This window comes from Barbatula barbatula (genome assembly GCF_947034865.1).
Source record: "Barbatula barbatula genome assembly, chromosome: 16".
Classification (NCBI taxonomy): Eukaryota; Metazoa; Chordata; class Actinopteri; order Cypriniformes; family Nemacheilidae; genus Barbatula; species Barbatula barbatula.
The window spans coordinates 22616405-22643673 of NC_136779.1; the positions used below are offsets into that span (position 1 = coordinate 22616405).

The window sequence follows — 27269 nt, forward strand, 5'->3', positions numbered from 1 at the left end:
ATCATTTCTTATACTTGTTTTTATTGACAGAAGGAAGAAAATGAAAAAGCAGAGTTGAGCATCCTCCTGAAGAACAGTTTTTAAAGTGAAAGAAAACATCTCAGCCGCGGAATGCAATGCTACACATGAGGAAAGGTTCAAAGTTGAAGGACATGTATGGAATCAAAAACAACAGATGAAATGTATTTTCATGACACAGTTTTATTAAACGAGTGTGAATCCAGAGATTGAATGTCAGTGTGACACTTTCTTTTTCAACATTAAACCCTTCCACACCCAAAGCTTTACAGGTCATTAGTTAATGTGCAATGAAACCGTTGAAATGTTATAAATGTGTCTCTCTGCACCGAGCTAAAGTCTGTTTCAAATGTACATTAACTGCTGATCTGTTAATGGCGTTCTTTTAATATTAGTGTCTTTACAGCCATCAGAGGACTGAACACAGACATAAGAGAAAGTGTTACAGATTAAAGAAAAGTTCAATCTTTACATTCCATTTTTTACCCTTTTAACAAAAATTTTTTGGTATATACAATGTATTTTAAATACACAAGCATACAGTCATAAAGGCAAATTTAAATAATGTTCAGTGCAAAATGTCAAAGAAAATGTGGAGAGAAAAAACAAAGTGAAGAATAAAGTTAAGCTTGAATGTGTATCTGGACCAATTATTGCTCATTTCGTTTCTTCAAATGAGATTCTAAAGCATCTGAACCAAAAGCTTTCCCTTTGCCCTGAGAAAAGAAAGATGAACTAAAATTGTCTGGTGCATTTAGTGAAATGTAGCCGTTCACACACCAGTCGAGTTTAAGCAACATTTGTCAACTAAAAAGGAAAACGGAGTCATTCTCATGCAAATGTCACCCAACGCCGGTCATGTTTGACTCGGGAAGCAGGATTCCATAGCACTGTTAAATATACATGTAAAAATATGTACAATAAAAACATCATCCATATGACCGTACGTTCATCATGACCATCAGCAGTCTCTCTCTCTCTCTCTCTCTCTCGACCGAGCGTCACATTAGAATCATTGCACCGTCACAATGTACAAAACATAACTCCTTAAAAAATACATTACAAAAAATGACAGCACAATGTCTTCTGTTCTCTTTCTGCCCTGTGAGGACATTATTAAGCTGTGGGGAGTATTTTGGCGGAAGGCAGGAGATCTCACAGTACTTCTGAGAGATGTTGGTGGATTTCTTAAGCACTAGATTTCTCATGTAGTATGTGTGATGTTGTGCATGAGCCTTTAGGAATGCTGGGACATGCCGTTCACCAGACTCCTCAGCTGCTTCACCACAGTCTCCACGAGCTTCTGTTTGTCGCGGTCGTTCTTTCTGAACTGAGAGAAGATGTTGTTCTTCTTACTCGTGTCCTTCATCCTGTGAAACACATCAACGGAAGACAACGTTCAAGAGAAGTCAGCGTGTGTATGTGAACTCTCAAATGACAAACACATCTGACATTCATCCACAGCACGATCGAAGCAAACGTATGAATGACATCATGAAGATGATACTCCGAAATAATCATGTCTGTGTCAAACCAACATCTGTTCATGTGTGGAACAAATCAATGATGATAACAAGACATTCATGCTGAAACACACACACGTCTACATACCCTCGGTTGACTCTGCCATTGGTTAGTAAGAAAAACAAGAGGAGAACGATCATATATTACATGAATAAACACACAACCTTAACTGCTTCTTCTTCACAACAAACAAACACAAACAACTGTATTCATACGACTGAACGCTCTTCAACCTAAAGTACATGCTGTCATGAAAGCATTCAGCACCAGGATGAGAATACTCACTTTTCTAAAAGAGCGAGAGCCGTGGAGGGATTCACCCGCAGGTATTTGGAGGTGGGCTGCCCGTAGTCAGCCAGATATGTGGACCAATCCCAAACCATGAACAGATCCAGAAGCTTGAAGACAAGAACGAGAAACACACAAGAGCTGTAGAGATCATCACTAACATCACAGCTCACTATATCAATTACACACACAACACTAATAACTGAGGGGTCAGGGGCTGATGTCAGGCCGGGGGTTAAATGTAGGGCACTTGTTTGGGAGCAGCAAGTAAGCCCTTTAAACCCCTGTGTGACCTGTAGATAACCTTTAATCCTCAAATCACATCACCATTCTGGACACATTGAACTTCATTGAATCAATATCAATGAATCATGATGATGGGTAGTGTGTGTGTTTAACTGACGGATGTGTACCCCTCCTGCTGTGATGTCACACACAACAACACTGTGTTTGTAAATGTGTGCAGACGTCATCATCATCATCATCATGAATCCAATTAAAACACGTTTGACATCCTCAAACAAACCAAACCCAGTGTTTGTGGCTCTAGTGGAGCGGTTCTCAAACTGGGGGGGGCAAGATGGATCGGGGGGGCCACAGATTTTGAGGCATTTTATGAAATATAGACATTTTTATGCAATCAAATACAGAAAACCAACCAAAGGAATTGATGTTTCAGCATTGTCTAACTGAATATGTTTTTGGTAGAATTACAATTCTAAGTTTAAAGGAGTAGTTCACCTTCAAAATGAAAATTCTGTCATCATTTACTCCCCCTCTTGTCATTTCAAACCTGCGTGACTTACTTTCTTCTGCAGAACACAAGAGAAGACCTCCCATTCACTTCTATTGTAACCAATGCAGGCGACTGAGGGCGCTCTTTACAACATTCTTCAAAACATCTTTTGCGTTAGGAGAGAAAGAAAGTCATACAGGTTTGAAATAACAAGAGGGGTGTAAATGATCTTTATTTGGACTCTACACAAAGGGGCCTTACAATGAACATGTTTAAGAACCACTGCTCTAGAGACGCACTGCATGATGGGAAGGTTTGCTTATCTGTGTGTCGGTCTGAGCTTCAGTGTGTTTGAGGATGACCCACGAGCAGAAGTGTGTGATCACAGCAGATACTGATATAACACAGCGGTTGTAGGAGCTGAAGCGGTCGAATCAAATAACTCTAAATGGGTTTTGAGTGAACTGTCAGTGTAATAAAGACATGACCTCACATTTACACCTCATCCACAGATTAACAGTTCAAACTCCAAACAACACAACAACAACAAACACCTGAAGTAAAGACTGCTCATATCAGCTCCATATACACCACACACACACACACACACACCTGTCTGAGGTCTCGTCTTCACAAACACACACACACCTGTGAGAGGTCTCGTCTGCGCAGACGCACACACACCTGTCTGAGGTCTCGTCTTCACAAACACACACACACACCTGTGAGAGGTCTCGTCTGCGCAGACGCACACACACCTGTCTGAGGTCTCGTCTTCACAAGCACACACACACCTGTGAGAGGTCTCGTCTGCGCAGACGCACACACACCTGTCTGAGGTCTCGTCTGCACAAACACACACACACCTGTGAGAGGTCTCGTCTGCGCAGACGCACACACACCTGTCTGAGGTCTCGTCTTCACAAACACACACACACCTGTGAGAGGTCTCGTCTGCGCAGACGCACAAACACACACACCTGTCTGAGGTCTCGTCTTCACAAACACACACACACACCTGTGAGAGGTCTCGTCTGCGCAGACGCACACACACCTGTCTGAGGTCTCGTCTTCACAAACACACACACACCTGTGAGAGGTCTCGTCTGCGCAGACGCACACACACCTGTCTGAGGTCTCGTCTGCACAAACACACACACACCTGTGAGAGGTCTCGTCTGCGCAGACGCACACACACCTGTCTGAGGTCTCGTCTTCACAAACACACACACACACCTGTGAGAGGTCTCGTCTGCGCAGACGCACACACACCTGTCTGAGGTCTCGTCTGCACAAACACACACCTGTGAGAGGTCTCGTCTGCGCAGACGCACACACACCTGTCTGAGGTCTCGTCTGCACAAACACACACACACCTGTGAGAGGTCTCGTCTGCGCAGACGCACACACACCTGTCTGAGGTCTCGTCTGCACAAACACACACCTGTGAGAGGTCTCGTCTGCGCAGACGCACACACACCTGTCTGAGGTCTCGTCTTCACAAACACACACACACCTGTGAGAGGTCTCGTCTCTCGTCTGCGCAGACGCACACGCACCTGTCTGAGGTCTCGTCTGCGCAGACGCACACGCACCTGTCTGAGGTCTCGTCTGCACAAACACACACACACCTGTGAGAGGTCTCGTCTGCGCAGACGCACACACACCTGTCTGAGGTCTCGTCTTCACAAACACACACACACACCTGTGAGAGGTCTCGTCTGCGCAGACGCACACACACCTGTCTGAGGTCTCGTCTGCACAAACACACACCTGTGAGAGGTCTCGTCTGCGCAGACGCACACACACCTGTCTGAGGTCTCGTCTGCACAAACACACACACACCTGTGAGAGGTCTCGTCTGCGCAGACGCACACACACCTGTCTGAGGTCTCGTCTGCACAAACACACACCTGTGAGAGGTCTCGTCTGCGCAGACGCACACACACCTGTCTGAGGTCTCGTCTTCACAAACACACACACACCTGTGAGAGGTCTCGTCTCTCGTCTGCGCAGACGCACACGCACCTGTCTGAGGTCTCGTCTGCGCAGACGCACACGCACCTGTCTGAGGTCTCGTCTCCGCAGACGCACATACCTGTCTGAGGTCAATGAAGGCCAGCTGCAGCGTGTCTCCCTGGAATCCTGGTACAGGCTCAGAACTGGCAAACACTGAGTACAGAAACAGAAGCTGTTACACACGTCACATGACTATGTGTTCAGACATCATGTTCAGACATGTTAGATGTGATTTCTTTCTGCTTTAACTAGTGCAAACACAACACATGCTGGAGATTGTCAGAACAGGTGTGAAGTGTGAGTTATCTGAAATGATCCTTGAAAGAGTTCAAGTCCGATAACAGCTTCTGAGAACAGCAGATAACATCAACACACACACAGTCAAACAGCTCTCAGTTACACTATTAATACAACGACACAATTAAGGTCATCTCACATTGAGTCAGAAATGCCCGCACGTTAAAAAGAAAAAACGACCTCAAGTTGTGTCAATCACATTAACAGTGACAGAAACGTGTTTATGTGCACAGACTGAAGGTCACGTGTCATGGGTGAATAACACAGGTGCTGTCAATGTTTGTGTGTTACTCACGTTCACACTGTATGACGTCCAGATTAAACTGCTGAACGGCTCCCATGGTGAGCTGCTTGAGTTCAGAATCCAACAGCATCTGCATCAGTGATGTGGCCAGATGTTTACAGGCCGACATACAGGCCGTCTGCGCTACCTTACCCTGCACGCACACACACAAACATCTATGAATCTATAGATCTGATATAGTGTTATATACAGTACAGCTCAGATCACTGTCCATTAACATCTATCGTGACGGCATTCATTTCAACTTGATGATGTGATGCAATGACACAGATAAAAAAGTGCAGCTCTGCATTCACTGACCAATGACAAGAGAGAACATCAAACACGCCACTCGTGTCATCAGCTCACGTGTTCATCACAAGCTTCATCTGATTTCAATAGTAATCATCAAGAATTACAAGCGACTTCAATAACATCTAGTGCAGGTGATGACACAGCGTGAGGATGACAAGAGATCTTCAACCGTAAAACCCCCATCATTTCAGTTCACACACACACACACACCTGCAGGAGTCGTACAGGCAAGTGGTCACAGATGAGAATAAGAGATGAAGATCAAACTCAAGTCAGTAATAACACATCACACCACCACAAATGAACTCATGCAAACAACATAAACATGCTGAAAAACACAACACACACACACACACACACACACACTTCTGCTCATCTGCACTGTTCACACATTATGAATTATTCATCCCATGTGTGCGTAAACACAAAACTAAAGCTGATCTTCACCTTTAACACAGGAAGTGCTTTTCTGGAATCATGTAGATAAGATTTCACTGCGTGTAATGTGGTGTGTGTGTGTCTGTCATCCTCCTCTGAGCTGCTGATGCTGTCAGAATGTGTTTCTATGGCAACACTCATGATGTCATCCATCTGTCTCTTATATCACTATTTCTCCACGTGATTCATAAAACATTCATAAGAAGAAAATGATTCTTAACTGCCGTGTTTCCTCTTTCATTCTAACTTAAGAACGTTAGGAATGTTATGTAGTCCCGGAAAAAACTTGAAAATGATCATGAATCCAAATTCTCGAAACAAAAGCTGTTGTAAATATCATCTTGAAATTAAGAAAGCCTCACGGTTGTCTTAAATCTCAAAAGGTAAAATGTTGAATACGTGTATTTGGTTGTTGCGCATGTGACGTGTTTTGTATTGAGCCAGAATCAGCATCTTGACGTTTACTTGCTATTAAGGAATATTTATTTAGATAAAATGATAAAATGAAGTGACTGGAAACGGAGAGGGTCCGTAGTAACATACAAAAAGTATATTTTTAAAGGCTTGCTAACATATTAGCTCACATGTGATTGTTAGTGTCGTTTAACACATCACATGCTAACATATACTGTATAGGCTACATAAGTGTTTTAATGTTTGAGAACATTCTTACGAACTTCCTATAATTGATCTTATGAAAGTTCTTAAATATTGTCTTTCTTAAATATCCGGCCCCTGGTGACAGTGTTTTTGTTATGTACTAGAAATGTGTGAAAAAACGTGTTGATCTTGAATAAATGTAAATGTCTGAGGTTAAAGGTCACCACACAACGGCTAACCGTCATCATACTGCATTATTGATCGTGTTCTCATGTTTTCTGATGAAGACTTTGACTGATTCATGTAAGTGTTGAAGACAAAACCTTTGTAAGCTCCAGATGTGAATAGTTTCATTACTCCGTCACATGTGCAGTCATTCATAAGAATGCTGATCTCTTCTGAACACCGGTGTCAAACTCTCGTGGATTATCATTATTTCACCTGATCTACATTATACAGTATCTGTACATCTCTCATCAGAGATCCTGAGAAACACTGATCATGTGGGTCAATGAAGGTCAGGTCAGATCACCAGGACAACATGCCAACACGTCACATCACCATGCACTCTTTTCTCGGTCATATCTTACTCATTCTCCTCGAGGGTCTACTTACCGACATCGATGCATGATCATTGCTGTTACTCTGACCGGAAACACACAGAAACAAAAAAACACGAACAGGGAAAGAAAGTATAGCCATAATAAATGGAGAGAGAAAGAAAACTGGAAAGAAATCAAGCATGCCTGGCAGAAAGAAAACACGTTCACTTCCACGGTGACCAACTCAAACAGAAGAGAAGCTGAAAGAGGAAGTTAAAAAAGCACAGGACACTGTGAGCGAGCGAGAGAGAGAGAAGCAGGCCAGCCGTATGTTACAGAAGAGAGCTGCACTCGTGTGTCTGTGTCACTCACACACATACAGTATATACACAAACACACGTCAACCAATCACAGCACACTGATGAACACCTCATCACACACACCGGCGCGTGTCACTAATACTCAACATCTAAACGCTCTACAGATGGTTTAGTGGCAACAACATAAACAAACATTGTGTGGATCAGATATGTGGTTTAAATTTCATTGAACACAATTCGGTCTTAATTCAATTGTTATAGTGTAACCAATCACAGAGCAGAAGTTTACTTCGGGCCAGGCGCGTGTGTCGGATGAAACAGTTCATCAGTTTATTTCTTATATTATTTTAATGCACTAGAAATGTATTCAAGTAAATAAAAATGTGTTTATTTGTCTTTAACCTCTCCTCGTCCTCTGAGCATCAGAACTTAACTAGAATGTGACGTGTGTAACTCACCGGAAGATGTGTGAAGACCTGAAAGGTGCTGCGTAGAAAGTTAATGAGATCCATGAGATACCCGCTGGCCCGCCCGTCTGACTCCACCATACACCACTCGTAATCCGCCAACTGAACGAACTCATCGATCTTCTGATTGAGTTTAGTGTAGATCTCACCCTCGGCCGCGTGCCTCGCATCCTGACCACAACACAACCGTTTCAGTCTGATGTGAGGTCATCATTACAAATACAGTAAAGCTTTCCACGCGACTACACAATGTGTTTCATGCATTCTGACTTCTTTACAATGTTGAACGTGCTGGCTCGAACATGAAATTCCCTTACGTAACAACCTTTCTTAGTCCCTTATTGGACAATTCTCCCACACGTCAACCAGCGAGGGAAGGAGCACGGCCATCAACGCACTTGGCAGAAGTTCTGCAATTCAGTGATGGACGTTATATAAACGGTGGATATAATGCTGGATTTGGAGATGGTTTGAGACTGATGATAAGAGATGCTGGACATGAACCGCACGCAGTAAGTCAAACTGAGTCAGCGGTCTGTGTTTGTTGGCAATCGGCGCGTGCGTCCATTTATATAAAGGACACAAGCTTCTAGTGAATCAATAGTTGTGCAGGCATAACGCCATGATGTGTTGTGTGCCCAACAATATCACGTCTTATCTGTGTTGGTATATTTGTGATGTGGCTACCGTTATCGTGTGAACGTCCATTAAAGCTGGGTATATATCTCATAAGGGTCAATTGTTGAACGTTCTTAGATCACAGCTCTCTCAATGTCAAGAGATACTTTAAAACAGCCTTCCATCTCAAACTCAGTTAACAATAAATAAACAAAGAGCTAATTTATTCAGAAAGCCATGCACATCCACACCCCACAAGCATAAACGAGAGTGAACCTGATCAAGGTGATCAGACCTGATGTCTATGAAGACTATAACCGCCCCCTATGCCCTCATTCACTATTCCCTACATTAGTTCACTGATATAGTCCACTTTAAGGAGCGGGTTAGTCAATTCGGACACTCAGTGCACTGCATGCGTCACCTTCTGCCGAGACGCAGGAATTCATTCAGCGCAAACCTCACTATATATAGACAGTCACGCTCACATCAGTCTGGCTGGCAACACGATACACAGCTAGCCATGAGTGTACATCGGTTGTAAACTCTTTATTATGAGGCATCATGGGATGGAAAGAGTGCTCTCAATAACGTCCACTATGAATCCGGTCACCCCTAGAAATGGATGTCCCCTTACATTAGTGTATAGGGGCCTATTTGGGACACAGCCTTACACTATTCTCTTGTTGATTTGTGCCCGACGAAGACCTGTTGCTGATTATGTACATTTTGTAAATTCCCCTGATGACATCACAACACAACATACAGAGCGGCTGTGAACGAGGTTTACCTTGAATGTGGAGAGCCCGTAGAGTCGCGTGGTGTGAATGGTCTCCGGCGAGACGTTGGTGATGTTGGTGATGAAATCCTCCAGGTATTTACAGGCTTGTTCTAGATGAGTGGTGTTGATGATAATCTGAACCAGCTGTAACACATGAAGCCACAGAATAATGCTGAAGATGCGCAGACGTCCACAGCCGCACCTCAACACTCAATCCAGTCAACCACACCTCAGTCAATCCTATGTGTGGTTTCTTGATGAGATTCTGCAGACAGCTGCTCAGCGTCCTGGTCAACAGCAGGTTAGTGGATTTACGGAGCATGTCGTCGATTTCAGTCCAGCTGGAACAAAAGACGTGTCTCAAATATCGTGAAAAGGGAATAATGTGCAGAATAATGTTAAATCTATTTAAGTGGCTTTAGATGAAATGTAGAAATGATATCATCAAATGTAAAAGAGGTAAAGGGACTGTCGGAGGTCAAACTCTTCTGACCCGATGAGATGCCACAGAACACCTCCTGACCGCGGAGATCTCACAACCCTAATGTTGGTGAAATGAATGTGTGGATTCACCTGCGATGAAGCGACTCCGAGAACTTTAAACTGGCATAAATAAACTCCTTCACTTGAGCGTAGATCTGAGGCACGGACTGAGACATCGGCAGCTTCTTTGGAAACGCTTGCTGTTCAATAATGAAAGAAAACCGCTGGTCAGACAAGAACACCTCTCAAGTCACAACTGTGTGGAAAGCATCAAAGCAACGTCATTTGTTCAGAGTTCAAAAAAAGAAATGAATGAATTGTTTACAATATGAGAAGAAAAGTAAATGGAGTACTTATAGAAACATTCTATGAGCAGTTGAAATGTACTCCATTGACTTGAATTAACTAATAATGCTTTTCTCCAAGTGACTTACACACAAGAGAGCACCTGCAGCGTGGGGAGCACTGGAGTAAATGTAATGACTTACTGTACTGTGAGTGTATTTTTGGCTACTGTGTAGTTGTACTGCGTATAAATGATATTAGCATCTTTTACCCTCTACTTGGCTATTTTTGAATAAGACTATGTACTCTTTCCTCCTCTACATCTGTACTGACTGATGCAAGTACACATTACAAGCAATATTGCCATTTACAGGGCATTGAAGCTACTAGATCTGGTGCATTTCTGCCCTTACATACTGAAACCTGTCAACATGGATTGTTTATGCGACTGCGGCTGCATTATCAGGTAGTTGACGGCCATAAGCCTTAAACCAGCATGTCCAGTGCAAAAAGACTTTAGTATTTCTTTACATAACATGATTTCTTTATCTGTTTTACTGAAGAGAGCTTTCACTGACACTCGGGTGTTTGTAATAGATGTAGGTTATGGTGTCCACCTTGATTTGTTTTCTTCATGAGTCAAGTGTTTCCTGTTTTTCACTGACACGTCTCTCTAGTGTTGAGGACTATAGTGCTGCTTTCAGCCTACATTCAGTACAGTGAGTCAAACACTCAAGTCCTGTTCAAATCACAAACACTTTTACTCAAGTCGTTCTGTGACTTTCCTGTAGCTCAGAGGTTAGATCAGGTGTGAGCAACACCAAGGTCATGGGTTTGACCCCATAGTGGGAAACTGATGTCAGTCTCTTTGGATAAAAGCGTCTGCTAAATGCACAAATCTAACTTGTAACGGAGTCATTTTCACTGCAAGGTATCTGTACTTTTACTCAAGTGTGGTTTTCAGGTACTCTTTACACCTGACATTTCCTCAACACAGGTAAACGCATCAATTGCGTGTGTGACAAACCTTCTCGATCTCGACGTCGTGGAAGGGGAAGCGACTGATGACAGCTTTATATTCCTCCTCAGTCTCCACTGGTATGGGACTGTAGTTATCCTGCTCGAAGATCTCCCTGTGATCCAACACAACACCCATGAACACACCCGAGAACACACACGGGAGTGATAGAAGTGTGAAGTCAGCACTCACCTGAACACCAGAGCCCATTTCTTCAGCAATGTCTCGTTGTATTGATCTCGAACCTCAAACAACAGATCAAAGAGCCTGTTCACAGGAAAACCATAACCCTACAACACACCAACACAACACAACATTACACACGCACACACACACACACACACACACCCTTCAAATGTGAAAATATACCTGCAAAGTGTCTGCAAATATAACAATGAGGTTCTTCAGCTCTAGAACCAGATCAGGATCAGTGCAGTACGACTGAAAACACAACAAATCACATCAACATCATCTGTACAAACACCACTCACATTTGTGTAACATTCATTTAGCCTTCATCTTGATACTATAAATGAATACGTATATTCCTTGAAAGACTTTAATTATACATGATTGTTTGTTTTTGCTTGGCATTTGAAGGTGAATATGAGCCTCTAGAAGCTGAAAGCTAGAGTTTTGTTTTAACATTAGCCTGTAAATGGGCAGCTCACAGTCAGTCGTGTATTGATCAAATATACTCGTGTCTTAATGAGTCTGCAGGGCACATTAGCATCTAAATGACCTCCCGCCCCCCACGGTCAATGAGGTTAAATGAGAGAGAGAGATGATGATTGACAGCCCACCCACTGCCATATAGACCCTTTCACATGACATCAATTCAGCTTGTTTTTAACATGACTTCAATTGTTTACATCAGTTCATCCCGTACAGTTCATCACAGTACACACTGAGACCCTGATGGTTTCCATTACAAGTACCATTATGAACCCTCAGTGCGTAGTGTTTCAGGTCATATCCCAGTAGATTTAATGGTCATCAGCCAGATGAGATCATATAGTTTTCATTGAACCAATAGAAATCCCTCCATAAGCGTTCTATTCCTACAGATGTGCTTTAGATTCAAACAGATAAATCAATCGTTCTCTTGATCCTCGCTGGCTTTACACTCGTGTTCATCCCTCGCTCGTCCCTCCTTCATCAATGATGAAAATATAATCAGACACAAACACTGCGTCATGTGATGATCCTGACAGACAGCTGATGTGTTCAGACAGACGGGTCATATTTTCATCTGACTGACTGTGATTGTACAGATGCAACAGGTTTGATTTACGGCCTCTTGTGCTCCTGTCGTTCTGTTGTTAAACCTTCAGACAGAACGCCTGCACCGGCCTGCCTCTCACACACACGCCACCAGTGTGTAAACCACACACACACACACACATCAAAATCATTTTCTAAAGTGGTATATTCGATGAAAATATTAAGAGCAGAACGAACATAATCTACAGCGGTAGCATACAAAACTACACTTATTTTAATTATTCATTTATTCATGTATTTCTATAATAGTTGAAACCCGTTCATTATAAAACAATGTGTGGTATTTATATTTCATTTAGTTGTGTTCTAGAAAGACTCTATAAGAAGAAGTAAGGATGAGCGTGCACACTTTTGAGGAGGACCGTGTTGGGTCAGAAAGAGCGGGATGGGTGCGTCAGACGCGGGCGTACGGACCACGAGGCGAGAGGTGCTGGGTTTGTTTTGCAAACAGAGCGTTTGGAATGATAATTGAAGTATTTCCCGGTGAGTCTCTCCTTTCAGCGTGATCTAATGGAGAGGTCAGTCGGCCCTAATGAGGACAGATTGCAACAATAACAGCAGATTAAGTGTGAATATTCTAAAGTGTCAGGACTGAGAGTGTGTTTGCAGGCTCAGTCAGTTGTAAATCACCGGAGGGATTATGCAAATGGCCTTCGGCTGGAGCTCACAGCCTGACTCCTGCGCTCCTAACAAAGAGGTCAGGCCGCCTCTCTCTCCCGCTGATCTTTCAACTTTCAATCACAAAAAGACAAACCCGCGCCTCCCCCGAAACACTGACCGAGTGCGTGCGGAGAACGGCGATGATTTTCGACAGGGCCATGTTCCACAGCTCGTCCGTGAAGGCTCTGGTCACCAGACCTTGCGTGGCATGTAATATGTGATCCTCCACCACGAAAAACCTGCAGAGAGCGACGACCATCAGGAAAAAAACAAACACCCTCATATTTCCATTACATGTCATGATGTCACTCACCCGACGATCTGATTGAAGTATCTCCTGTAGCCCTCGACCGTCTCGTGCTGAAAAACACATCAAGCATTTCTACTTTTACTCCAGTAGATCTGTGTCACTACTTCATGAGACTTCACTATGGAAAAATACACTACACTACATTTTAAAGCATATATCACTAGATTTACTAGATTCATTTATAAATATGTTTTTATCTTAACACAGTAATTAAGTCCATATTAAAAAAACATTACTAATACTATATTCATATTTGTAATAATACTTGGTAAAAGAAAGTACTGGATTGAAATGTACTTCACTTCTTATTTAGAGTAGTGCTGTCGATCAATTAAAACATGTAATCTGATTAATCGCACATACATTCATGTTTTTAATATACTTTTACAGTCTGATTATTTCACATTTCATCTCCAAATGAATGTAGAAACAACTGGATGCAAAGGACACATTGTGATATTAGTACAGCAGCCGATGTCTCTATTTAATTGGTTGTTTTTTCTTCACTTTAACATTCATGAGCCATTGAACAGCAGGATTGAGAGCTCTCATGTCTAACAGGAGGGACATATCGAGAAATTGAATGAAGTTCTCAAATACTTTACAGTCTTTAATGCTAAGTTGTAAATGAAATACATCAGAATTCTCATTAAAGCTATAAAAACACATTGAATTCCTTTTTTCTTTGGTCATAGTTTAATGTCAGGAGACAGCAGCAGGTTTAAGAACGTGGCTCTCTGACGGTGACTGTATACACCAGACGAGACCGCTGTCGTGTTTAACCGTCTTGAACGCATCAAAGCAACTGTTTGTCATCAAGCTTCAATGGTTTAACAGCGTCTATGTGATTATACTGTATAATGCAAAGCTAGACAACGGATGACAAAATAAACAGATGCTGCGTTAATGACGTTCAATATTTTGAAGGGGTTGTGCAGCGGTCAGATTTTACTCTTAGCGTTCATTTGGACGGTGCTGCTAAAATGGGCGGGAGAGATTCCTCCATCTTTGACATTCCTGTACCGAGAGGTCACGCTGTGACGTTTTGATCTTCTATTGGTCACGTGATGCAAATTCACAGGTCAGAGTTCACCAAACTTGAACTTTGCTACGCAGCGAAATGCAAAATATCATTGGAAGGGCTTGGTTTTCCGGTCGGACGCATTCGCATGCGTATGAATGAAAGTCAAGTGTGACCGCGCCTTTAATCTGAAGAAAATGAATGGCTTGTGTTAATGTGTTAACGGTGACAGCCCTAATTAAAGCTAAGAAAACAACAACTATTATTTATGAACTGTAGTGGAGTAAAACATATGATATCTGCTTTATAATGTAGTGAAATCTCTTTTCCCCAAAGTAAAAACATTCTGATATTTAAAAATATTGCACATCTTGAACTGTCGATATCACGAGAAGAAGAACACAAACCATATTAGACTGAGGCTGCAGTACAAGTCTGGCCTGCTTCTTCCTCTGCTTTCTGTAATAGTTCTCAAACGTCTCTCTGTCCCCCTAAAAACACACATCAATAACACACATGTGACACAATATCGCAGGATATTTGAATGCAACACTTGTCTGACTAAACCTTGGATCTTTAAACCAGATCTTTTTACAGGAAAAACACTGCAGCTCTTTTAATACTTTGATTTGTTTTTTCTTCAAAATGATTCTCTCTGTCGTTCGTCCCCGTCTGCATCTCAGCGGTCAGAAGCTTTGGTGTTGTCATTAACTGAAGCATCGACTCGTCCCACGGTCAGTTTGTGTGAATCTGAATGGCTGCTCTCAGTGTTGTTTTGTGTTGAACGGGGTGAGTGCTCGGTCAGTCCCATCAGACACTGCGTCCGACCCCTTCACTGAACGACACCTCACGATGGGATGCGTTTGGTTTGGAGCAAAAATAATATTGATGTTGTGACAGTCAAAACTCTGGAAATCCCTGCGCTTCCGTAAGCCAATAAAGCTCTAGCTGACAAAAACCCACACGCACACATTTACCCAAACAACCTTTCATAGCATGTTATGCTCGACAGTTGTTCTTATATTGTGTGTGTGTGTGGTGACATTACCAGAACAGTGTAGATGTGAAGACAGCGATAGACAGGCGAGAAATCCACCAGATCCTGAGCCGTCAAAACCTTCAAAAGAAAAAAACGTCTCACTATTTCACAGGCACACATGTGTTTTCTACATGCATGGACAACAGTAGTGTTTTAGCACCAACTCGGTTGAGGTTCCAAGCGTACTGTACCGATATCAAAATGTGACGCGTTTACACAGAGATCACTGATTGGCTGAGAGAATCATTACCAGCGTCATTGGATTTGTAACACATGAATATGCATTTTAATACGTAATATTGGCATTTGGTCATATGCTTCATGACAGTAATGTAGTGATTGAGACCCTTAACGCAAGCTTACCCTCGTGTGCCGTCAAGCTAATTCTGCTCTTGGCTGTAAGATCTCTCAAACTTTCTGGTATTTGAGCATTATTTAGTTTTGCTGTCAGGCGCTCTCGAAATGCTCCATTACTCCTGAGTGGGTTTGTGGCGTTCACAATGATACGGCAGGAGAGGCGGCGCAACCATGACGATAAGGTTATAATCCCAGCCCACTTTGAACGTTACTGAACTGAGTGAGCTGAAGGGAAATGTGAGTCGTACTAAACCTGACGGTACCGTGCAGTGGAAAAGCTCCAAAGGTGCCTGAGAACTCTTTGTGTTCATAAATTCTTCAAAATATCTCATTATCGAATATTTGGTAGTGGATGACGTCCCAGAACTGAAAATTGCAAACATTCTTCCAAATATCTTTCTCTGTGTTCATTGGAACAAAGACATTTATACAGGTATGAAACAACCTGAGGACGAGTAGATGATGATTTTTGGATGAACTGTCCCATTAAATGTGTGATTGTGGGTCAAACCTCGTCATCAGTGTCGTCCTCATCTGCCGTCTCCTCTGGACTCAGACCGTTGTGATGGAGCGGCGTGCGTCCGGTCAGACCGTACAGAGGTTTAGTACAGCTGAGCGTCACCTGCTTCTGTACAGCGCTGTTAAACGTGCGGTGCTGTTGAGCCTAAAACAACACAACAACAGTCACCACATCATCATTGAGATTTACTGCAGAAGTGCTTCATCCTCAAAACAGAAAGAGTTTGCGTGATGATTTATCGTCTGGTGAGAGTAACAATGAAAGTGAAGTGAGTCATGTTTTACACCGCTGGGTTTCAATGCTTGATTTTGACAGTCTGTTGATGTCGAAGGTCAAATCAAATCAGCTGAAGTGAAAAGAGAAAAGCGGTCACCTGTCGCATGGCAGTTTCTCCGATCTTATCCGAGTGTTTGCGGATGCTCTCCAGAAAGTCTTTCAGGTCAGACATGGAGATCTCTTTGATCTCCTCGCGGAGTTTCGGGAGCGTCTCGGCCATGATCTGACAGAACCTGTACTGACTCACTCGGGGAATATACATGTTTTCTAGCTGCTCCATAGTTTTTAAGGCAGAGTAATACCTGAAAAATCAAAACACGGAGACCCCAGGGTCTGTTACAGGGATTTCAAGCCCTCGTGATCACAATCATACGATTACACATACAAATGTGCCATGGATTCATATCATTTTGAAGAAATCATGACACAATAACATCAGAAACTCTTTCAGAGAGAGAGAGAGAGAGATGACTGCGGTCATCATCACTAATACTGTTTGTTTCGACACAAACCTGCTGCTGTTCTTATACATTTCAAACGTGTGTCTTTGTTTAGTAACAGGTGGACTGTTGTGTCATATGTCAATGTGTCACCTCTTTGATTCCAGTTGCTCCTTCAGTTTGCTGTACATTTCCAGAACTGCAGAAGAATTCAAAAGAAAGACACAAGACTGTGTTTTAATGGAAAGGTTGATTTGTCGACCTTAAACGTGTTCTTGTTTTATCTTCAGACAGATACACTGTGACCACATCCACACGAACACAGAGCTTTGGCCTCTAAATGTTTGTATAAACGGCTGATGGGAATCCTCTTAAAGAGTCAGACGGTAAAACATAAACACATTCATTCTACATTGTAAGATTGAAGCTTTACGGTTTCTGGATCAGTGGATTGTGGATGAAACATGGGAGCGAGTTTAAGCGCTGGCGTTCTCACCCGGGATGCAGAGCTGTAGTTTCTCCACGGTGGTGGCCATGTTCCTCTGCTGAACCCGGCAGCGGATGACCTCTTGGGTTTGAGCCGTCACCTTACATAGGAGAAGGTGAAAGAGTGTAAAAGGCTGCGAGTTCATGAGACACCAGAACAAAAGCAGACTGCGTGTCGTACCTCCCGTCCGGCGTCTTGAAGTCTTCGGTTGGTGTCGCTCACTTGGCCCTTAAAACATAACATCACGTTTGTTAGACAAATAAGGGGCGAATCGCCCGTTGTAACTGCTCACCCCTGTGATCAGATCATACTCCATGAGGAGTCAAGAACAAAGAGGCGCAAATTCAGATCAAATGCGCAGAGGGAACTTGAACTTTTGCTCAGCCAGCAGCTTTTGTGGCCGCTAATGGCTTCTGACAGGCCTTTCCAACAGATTCTGTGACAAACTTCTCGAATTTAATTGGGATTTTTGAACTTTGCTTGTTCCTGTAGCTCTGTCAAACAATTCAAATCAATGACCCAATTGACCAGCGGTCCCGTCTGGATAGCATTCAATGAGCTCTATGTGCCAGTCATTGTACCAGGAGAAGCGCGTTCTGGTCATTAAACCTTGGGTTTCTTCTTCTTTGGGGGCTGAATACAAACGCTGATGGTGGGTGGCTGATGATGAACTCATCAGATGCGAGAGACTTTCCCACATCTTTTTACGTCTCATTAGGTCATACTGCCTGAGGTTTATGAAAACTCTCGTTTGTTCGTGAACAATGAAGAGCAGGTGACCTCGGCCATGCTGTATTGGCTCTCTTGTCATCTGAATATGCTTTACGTAATGCCACTGTAATGACAGGTTTTGCTTGGTGACTGTATTTCACTGAAGAAAGAGCTAAAAAGAACTGGCACGTGATTCAGCATCACAGAAGACTCGCGACCAAAACCCATAAAACGACACTCATCAAGTGCCCAGAGAACAACATACATCAGATCAGAATTCTGATGTATGTTGCCAAATTGCCACAGGAAGCAGTTCATAACCTATTTATAATCACAAATCAGTTATTTCTGCTCACCATCAGTTTCTTAGCATCCGCTCGTACTTTCAGCAGTTCTGTGATGGCGTCCACGAAGCCCTGATGATGAAAGTTACACATCTTCTCGATCTCTCGGTCATGGTTACGTATTCTGGCATCAAGCTTTTCCATAAACCGTCTGTGTGCGTTGGGTTGATCATCGTACACGGACCTACAGTCAAATAATCCAGAATTAACCACAAATGAACACCAGAAACGGTTAACGAATAAACAAACATTCAACTATATGAGCTTCAACACCACAAACACAATCTGGTCCAATGGGTTTTCCTACCTATAGAAGTGGTTAAAAATTGACAAATTTCAAAACGTTTCACTTCCCATTTACAACTGCATTTAGCGTCACCCATATGTGATCCAATCGATCAAAACCCATCCTTATACCAGGTGTAAAAGTGTCCAAATGAATGTAAACCAGGATTAATAATAAGATGCTATAAACAAATGTTGCTCATCTGAGATATAAACTAACCCTAACATTCTATTAATGGTTTATTTTCGGTTCCTTCTGACAGAATGCATCATGTTTGATATAATGCAAAGAAAACTAATTCAGATTCACCTTTATGCACTATAACAGTCATATTTTAGGAAAAGCTCAAAATCATATTTTTTTGTATTTAAAAGCGAACTGCAAAAGCTTAACGTACACGGGCCGCATGCACATATCATAAAGCTGGCCATCTGATAAACATTATACTGAAGAGCACGTGCAAAAACTGCCTTTTTACATTTTTAAACATTCTCTCTGTTTTGTTAATATGACGATTCGCTGAAGAAATAACTACTTTACACCAAGCATATCAGATGAGAAACGAAGTCCAAGTCACATGATGTGATATATTCCAACACATCAGTAAAATACAGTAAAGAATCCTTGTAAATTCAGTTTAGCGATCTGAGAGATCTCACGGGATTGTTTGGGTGCAGAAACTCATGGGTGAAGGTTATGTAGAGCTTTGAAAACAAACGTTCAAATGTTGTATTCTACTCCAAGTTTAACAGGAAGCTACCGCAATGAGATCAAGGTCGGGGAAATAAGATGGAACTGCTGCATTTGGCACCATGAAAGGACTCGTTTATCCCATGATAAATCGAATCGAGTTTTAATAAATGCATGAATTAGTTTTTCAAAAGACTGAGATGAAAAAAAGATTTCACAAATGAATCTGTTTCTCAAACTTCAGTCTAGCCAGATTCTGTATACAAGGAAAGACCCACTTGACTGAATCACCAAGAACCAAACAAGAAACCTCAGAGGAACAAGCATCACCAGGTCCAAACAAAATCACTTCAGTTTCATTAAGTAATGATTCAAAAGTCAGATTTGAGTTCATGAAAGCAGTTTTGATAAAGCACTTTGATCCTCTCTGGCTTGAATGAAAGTGTGTCATGGGCGTACAGATGAAACGAGATATGATCACATGTTTTGAGGATTGAACCCAGTGGCAACGTATAAATCATAAAAAGCGCCGGACACAAGATGGAACCCTGAGGGACACCACAAGAAATAAGCTTCACCTGCCTGTAAGTCCAGATGTCCTCATCAGTTTCCAAATGATTTTTTTATTGATGACCACATGAAACTAACAGTATAACAAATCAAAATATGAATCACAGTCTCATCTTCTGCCATCAAAATAAGTTATTCAACGCTGCAGTAAGTGCAATGCACCGCTTCACTGGACGTTTTTTTTAGGTTTTTCTGAACTCTTCCTAAATGCATATTAAATCATTAAAGGAATAGTTACCCTGAACACAAAGGAAGATATTTGTAAGAAGAACTAAACAGATCTCGTCCCCATTGACACCTATGGCAGTAAATGAGGGGGGGGGTCTGTTTGCTTACTGACATTCTTACAAATATCTTCCTTTGTGTTCATAAGAACAAAAACATTTTTACAGGTTCGGCACAATCTGAGGGTGAGTAAAGGCCGATTTTTTACTTGTGCATCAGACCTACACCGTATCCTCTACGCCGTAGGCAAGCCTATCCACAGGCAATGACCACTAGGCGTCAGTGTCCACGTGCGTGTTGCTTGTGTATCCAAGAGCCGAAGAAGAAGCGGCTCGTTTGAGAAGCATTAGCAGTGATAGCGCCAAGTAAACAGTCACTTTTGTTTCAGCTTGAGATGTTTAATACAGAAGAACAAATCATTTACTGACATGAGTGTTTTGACCAAGGTTATTGTTTTTTGAGTGAACTGTCCCTTTAACATTGTGTCGTTGAAAAATGTATATAACTTAATTAATTGAAGGTCTGAAAACATTTTGACTGTGACCATACTTCACAGAAATGATCATTTCACTAAAACACAAACTCATAAATATTCAATACAAGAAAGTCAAATACTTTTGCCTGAATGAAATGTCCAGAGCCGTACAGGTGTGAAATGACACAACGGGAAGAAAAGGCTCAATGATGGCAAAGCTTGTTTTTTTGGAAGGGTTAGTTTAATAATAAGAACAATCACATTTAACATCACAGTTTTGATCAGAAAACCACAATGAGATTTTTCTCTACGTCTTGCATGTTGATACATCCATCAAGGGCATTTCATCTTCACCCCTTTGAGCTGATATTAAACACCACAAATATAACAACACTGATGAGTGTATTCACATTGTGTCTCAGTGTAATAATATGAGCTCAGCGACTGTCATCATGAGAGCTTGTTAAAGGACGACCCCTGCTGGACAACAGAAAACTAAACCTCACACACACACACTTTGACTTTACCAACACAAATCGTAGGAATAACTTATTAAGTCCATTTACGTTTACATTGAAAGTGATGTTTTGTATGTTTCTGATCAAATGTAAGAAAACTTGTGAATTCATGATGACTGCTTGAATTTAGCCGTGATTCATGTCTCATGAGATGAGTTTCAGCTTAATTCACTTTAATATTCTCCTTATTTCCAATCATAAAGCATCTCTGTGGGTGTCTAGTGACGACTGGCTCTTTCTTTCTAATGCTGGAATTAATACTCCGTTGCCATAGCAACACCGCCACGATGTCTAGACTGTGAATCAAACCTTCAAACAACTGATCTAACACAACACGTCTGTTTTCATGTCCTGACACAGCTGATTTCTAGTAAAACACACATCTCAGAAGGTCATGTCACACACATCATGGGATATCCTCCTCTGTGTCACACACACACACACCAGGAGTTTCCTCCTTCCTGTTATGCTGTTCAACACATGACCGAATGTGACTTCCCCTCAGAAACACACATCACTTTACACATGTCTCAGTCTCTTAGTGTTAATATAAAGAGACATCTATGATGATGTTTAAGGGATCGCTCTTGCTTCTCTTGTCATGAGTTTCTTTCTGCCGCTGAACACAGAAGAAGATATTTCGAAGAATGTTGGTAACAGAACAAATACCCACGATGGCGCTGCATTGTTTTAAACGGAAGTACTCCATTTTAATTCAGTGACTGCCATAAAAATAAACTCCACATGTAGATCCGCCGAACACTGTTAGTGAAATGACTGCAGTTAAAGCAACACTTTGCTCACGGCTCCTCGTGTGGTTGATAAGCCCTATTGTCTGTTTCCAGTGCAGTAAATCATGTGGTTGTATAAGCTTATATAATGTGTTGATGAATTTGTTGACTAAACTGATAAAACAGAACTGTGGTTTGGAACGGAAAGTCTTCAGCAGGCAGGGATGAGCGGGGCTGTGTGAGACCTCAGCTAGCAGCGGCAGGAGAATTCATCCGGTTAAGACCGGCCGAGACATTATTTAAACATCCAAAAAACTACAAAGTGTTGCTTTAAGCCTTTTAGTTTCTAAATGTTACTTTGTTGCACTGCACATCCATATTTAGTCATCAATAAGCCATTTTATTGTCACGTGAGATGAAAGGCATCATACCTCCTCACAACTCTCTGGTGATATGATTTGAGTGTAAGCACAGGTGCGTCAGCGTCTCACATTCATTCATCCGGCTGGAGATGTGATGGTGTTCTGCACACAGACACTGACGCGAGAGAAGCTCATGTCTCAAACACCAGCGCTCATACTGTACGTGTGTAAGTAAACATATAGGGTAACCACACACCTGATGTGTACATCATGTGAAATGGATTTGTTGTGTATTTATCTCATAATGACTTGTGTTTGTGGTGTTTATTTACACCTGGTTTATGAATAAATTAATCTATTGAAATGAACGTCACAGAATAACCAGAAGATACTACTTCATTCATTTCCCTAAAACATCCGTCACAGCTTCATAATCATTATAAGCAAATTTTTACACAGTCCATCTCTGTCTATACACATCAACAACAAGATGTTTCCTTAAAGGGACAGTTCACCTGAAAATGAAACTCCTGTCATCGTTTACTCGCCCTCGTGTCGTGTCAAACCTGTATGAGTTTCTTTCTTCCACAGAACACATGAGAAGATATTCTGAAGCGAGCAGCGGTGGCAGCCATTGACTTCTATTGTATGGACACAAAACCACTGTAAGTGAATAGCTGCCATCGCTGCTCGCTCCCCAACAATCTTCACAATGTCTTGTTTCACCAGTTTGACTCACATATAAGAACTACAGATGGGGGGACGGATATTACGCATATGTGGCGTGCTGTCCCGGGGAGAGGGCCCTGGGGGCGGTGGTTCCTCAGAACTCGGAGCATCCGCCCCTTGTCCGGGGAGACCGCACTGGGCCCGGTGTGGGCCCGCACTCAGGTCTCCCCCCTCAGTTATACTGCGGTGGGCCTATGGTGAGGAGTCGGGGTGGAGCAGGGATGCTGTGAACATGTTGAGAGACTGGGGGTGAGGTGTCTATTTGAGGGGCTTTCTCCCGGCTAAAAGAGGATTGGGAAGATAGGTCATAGCTAGTTATCTGCACGTGCTCCTCCCAAATAAAACATCATTCTGTGTTCTGTGGAAGAAAGACACTCATACAGGTTTGAGTAAAGGGTTTTTGGGTGAACTGTCCCTTTAACTTCAGCTCTGGCTCTACATGTAAACCAGGCGTTCTAGACAGATGCTCTCTCGTCTGGACTGAAGTCATGATCAGAATAGATAGAGCCGTTCCTGTATCTCACAATGTCACTCAAGCAACTCAAAGGTGAGACCCCCCCCTCATATGATTGTACAGCTATACACAATAAAGCGCTTTAAAAATGCCTCATTCATTCATTCATTCATTCATTCATGGGTTTGAATCCCTGGGATCAGATTGAATGCACTGAAGTCACTCGAGAGAAAAGCACCGAATCTGAGATGAAGATGTTATGACACACTGAATGTGATGAGAGACACACACACACCTGAACATAGACAAGACAATGAACACATGATGATCGATCACACACACACACACACACACACACACAGACACACACGTACACACAGTTACACACACCTGAACATAGACAAGACAATGAACACATGATGATCGATCACACACACACAGACACACACGTACACACAGACACACACACACACACCTGAACATAGACAAGACAATGAACACATGATGATCGACACACACACACACACACACACACACACACACACACACACACACACACACAGAGACACGTACACACAGACACACAGACACACACGTACACACAGACACACACGTACACATGTACACACACGTACACACAGACACACACACACGTACACACAGACACACACGTACACACAGACACACACGTACACACAGACACACACGTACACACAGACACACACGTACACACACGTACACACAGACACACACGTACACACAGACACACACGTACACACAGACACACCTGTTACTGTCTGCATCACATCCACACACTGATGAAACGTCACTCTTCACCTCTGTACATCGCGCGCGCGCGCGCACACACACGATGACCGATCCATCATGATTGACATAAAGCAACGATCAGTCTGATGAACGAGATCATTCTGTCATATACCGCACAGGAAGCTCCTCGCGCCACATCAGTATTCAGTAATGTCCTGCGAGCATTAGCAAACAAAGGCCTGTTTACATGCATCAAACCGCAGGAAACATCGACACGTCACCGTCACCGTTAAACGTTAAGCACAAGCACATCGTGTCCGTGTCTCACCGTAACGTCGGGCCCACGCAGGCCGTGTCCGTGCTCTCGATCTCCTGTAAGATCCGCTCATGTTCGGTGACGGTCTCCAGACTCTCGCTGTCCGCCATGATGGCGCGATCGTCATTGACAATACCGACAGAGATACCGTGACACACCGCCACCGACAGAGGGCGCCGTAACCCTACGCGTCAACGGCGCCGCCATATTGGGCAGGGCAAGACACACGAGTGGAAATAACACGAGTTTCATCATAGATGAATTATTTGAGATCATAGACGCCTCTACTGTCATTAACTGAGAAAACTGAATCAAAATCAATCCTTCACAAGAGGCAGTTTTCTGCCAGTTAATATGTCTCTATGTCGAACCGTTTAGATTACAAAAAGTGGAGTAAACGCCTTTATGGTTTCTTCAAGTAAATGATCTGTTTAGGGTTCAGGGCTGCTAACTTACAGTCAATACATCAATGTTCATAGAGCAGGACTGTCTAATAAAGTGATAGCACATATAATTCAATTGTGGATAAATTGTGTGATAACTTTATTAAGCTATTAACAAACATATACACAGAAATACATATAATATGAATTATTTTTAAGTGTTATAAAGCATTTTATAAACAAAAGAGATAAAAAAAACGCCTTTACCCTAAAGATGTTTCTAAGGGCAGATCTACAGATTCAAGTTCTGCAAAAACATTTCCATAGAGCTTTTCTTCTCTGCTGTCGTCTTCTTCTTGAGATTTCATGCAGCTGCTGTCAGACATGTCTATTTCTCTCAATGTGTCTCTGTGTGTTAACTTTACAGCAAAACACACACACGCACGCACGCACACACACACGCACGCACGCACGCACGCACACACACACACACACACACACACACACACACACACACACACACACACACACACACACACACACTGAGCTCAGCACTAAACTGCAGGCACAGGAAAAGACAGACCTTGTGATCTCCAGCACTTTGAATCCAACAAAACAAGCATGACGGCTGTCCTGTCCTGTTAAATATTTCCCAGATACTGAAGTGTATATAGAGTCACGCTGGGTGAATTCAACTGAAATCATATTCTAACCCATGAAAATACAACATGTCTATTGTTGCACAAAACTGCATCAGATTACTACAGTTAATGAGACTTTACACCATAATGTTACAAAACACTGTTGTGTTAAGTTCCTATGTGTGTAACACAAACAAGAAGAGGTTATGACATGACTGACAGAAAACAACCTTAAACATCATTACACACAGTATAGAGAGAGAGAGAGAGACAGAGAGACAGAGAGAGAGACAGAGAGACAGAGAGAGAGACAGAGAGACAGAGAGACAGAGAGAGAGAGAGAGAGAGAGACAGAGAGAGAGACAGAGAGAGAGAGAGACAGTGACAGAGACAGAGAGAGAGAGAGAGAGAGAGAGAGAGAGAGAGAGAGAGAGAGAGAGAGAGAGAGGGAGAGGGAGAGGGAGAGGGAGAGGGAGAGGGAGAGAGAGAGAGAGAGAGAGAGAGAGAGAGAGAGAGACAGAGAGAGAGAGAGAGAGAGAGGGAGAGGGAGAGGGAGAGGGAGAGGGAGAGGGAGAGGGAGAGGGAGAGGGAGAGGGAGAGGGAGAGGGAGAGGGAGAGGGAGAGGGAGAGAGAGAGAGAGAGAGAGAGAGATATCACTAACAGATCATTTGGTGAATTGAAGAGGAGTGTAGAATAAAATGAGTTTATTGAATTATTTTGTTGTGTTTTGATGCTCATGAGTCAAACTTCATCTGACTAGAAATACATAATTTGTTAGTGTAAGAAATACTTTTGTTTAGGTAGAAAGTTGAGGAGTCCAGTCGATGAAACGGATCCGGGGACCAAGAATGAGTCAGACACAGAAGTGAAGTTCACTGAAAGTTTTTTAGGGTCTATGTAACATCTATAGTAAGCTAATATTTAGGGTGATGCACTTTAGGGTGATATATTGTGGGACACGAGAAACACACTGTTAGTTTGACGGAACTCAGTTAATGAGCAAACTCGTTCGTGCCATTTCATAATGAATCTCACTCTCATTTCATTTAAATGATGACTTACTTTCATGGCAGTTATTGTTAAGGAAACAAAAATACACATCAGACTGAATTTCTGACCCTCAGCATCATTATTTAAGAGACACAAATGTTTACCACAAACACCTGAACTATCACACAAAACTATCCATTATAACACAAACAACATCCATAATAATGAAATGACAACTATTTAATTATGGGCTTATATCTCTTCAAGTATTTTAATGTACTCAAACTGGTCCATGATCCCTTTCTTTTCTGCACTTTCTTATATGGTTTTCCCTTTATCAATTTTTCAAAATTCTAAGTATGCTGTTCTTCTGAACAATGTCTGGAACGACCCATTGGACTCAGATCTTCAGAGAGAAATGTACAGTCTTTGGTCCGTCCGTATACAGGGCCACTTGTTTGACAGCAGTTCTTTCACAGAATGATTGACCTCTCCAATTGTTCTCTGCGCTGCTATTATTGTGAACACGCTCTTTTCTATAAATGATTCAATTGCACAGAATGAGCAGCAAGCATGTCATGACTGTTGGGTCTGTTTGTTACTCTACTACACCTACTTGTCAAATATTTGCCATATAGAAATATAGTGAC

General features: G+C 42.4%; 1 protein-coding gene across 2 annotated transcripts; it reads right to left on the minus strand.

The window, feature by feature from the left end:
* Positions 1 to 25477, minus strand: exoc6 (exocyst complex component 6). 2 transcript variants are annotated; one of them, XM_079476644.1, is made up of 22 exons: positions 25256 to 25477; positions 18494 to 18665; positions 17607 to 17654; positions 17436 to 17526; positions 17093 to 17138; positions 16597 to 16801; positions 16215 to 16367; positions 15356 to 15424; positions 14715 to 14798; positions 13290 to 13336; positions 13095 to 13215; positions 11402 to 11473; positions 11225 to 11322; positions 11042 to 11147; positions 9820 to 9929; positions 9476 to 9587; positions 9256 to 9390; positions 7839 to 8018; positions 5178 to 5319; positions 4665 to 4738; positions 1828 to 1940; positions 1 to 1388 (listed from the first exon to the last, which is right to left on the minus strand). In XM_079476644.1, the coding sequence occupies exons 1-22, from the start codon at positions 25372 to 25374 to the stop codon at positions 1256 to 1258; spliced, it is 2430 nt and encodes an 809-aa protein (XP_079332770.1). In that variant the 5' UTR covers positions 25375 to 25477; the 3' UTR covers positions 1 to 1255. The 2 variants fall into 2 exon arrangements, with proteins under 2 accessions (XP_079332770.1, XP_079332771.1); XM_079476645.1 differs by lacking the exon at positions 25256 to 25477 and adding an exon at positions 24618 to 24755.
* Positions 25478 to 27269: the final 1792 nt, after the last annotated feature.

Coding starts and splice junctions, on each gene's coding strand:
- exoc6 (XM_079476644.1), bottom strand. CDS start 25,374: ATGTCTGACAGCAGCTGCATGAAATCTCAAGAAGAAGACGACAGCAGA. Junction 13,216..13,289: donor TACTTCAATCAGATCGTCGG/GTGAGTGACATC, acceptor CGCTCTCTGCAG/GTTTTTCGTGGTGGAGGATC. Junction 11,474..13,094: donor CCGTTCTCCGCACGCACTCG/GTCAGTGTTTCG, acceptor TTGTGTTTTCAG/TCGTACTGCACTGATCCTGA.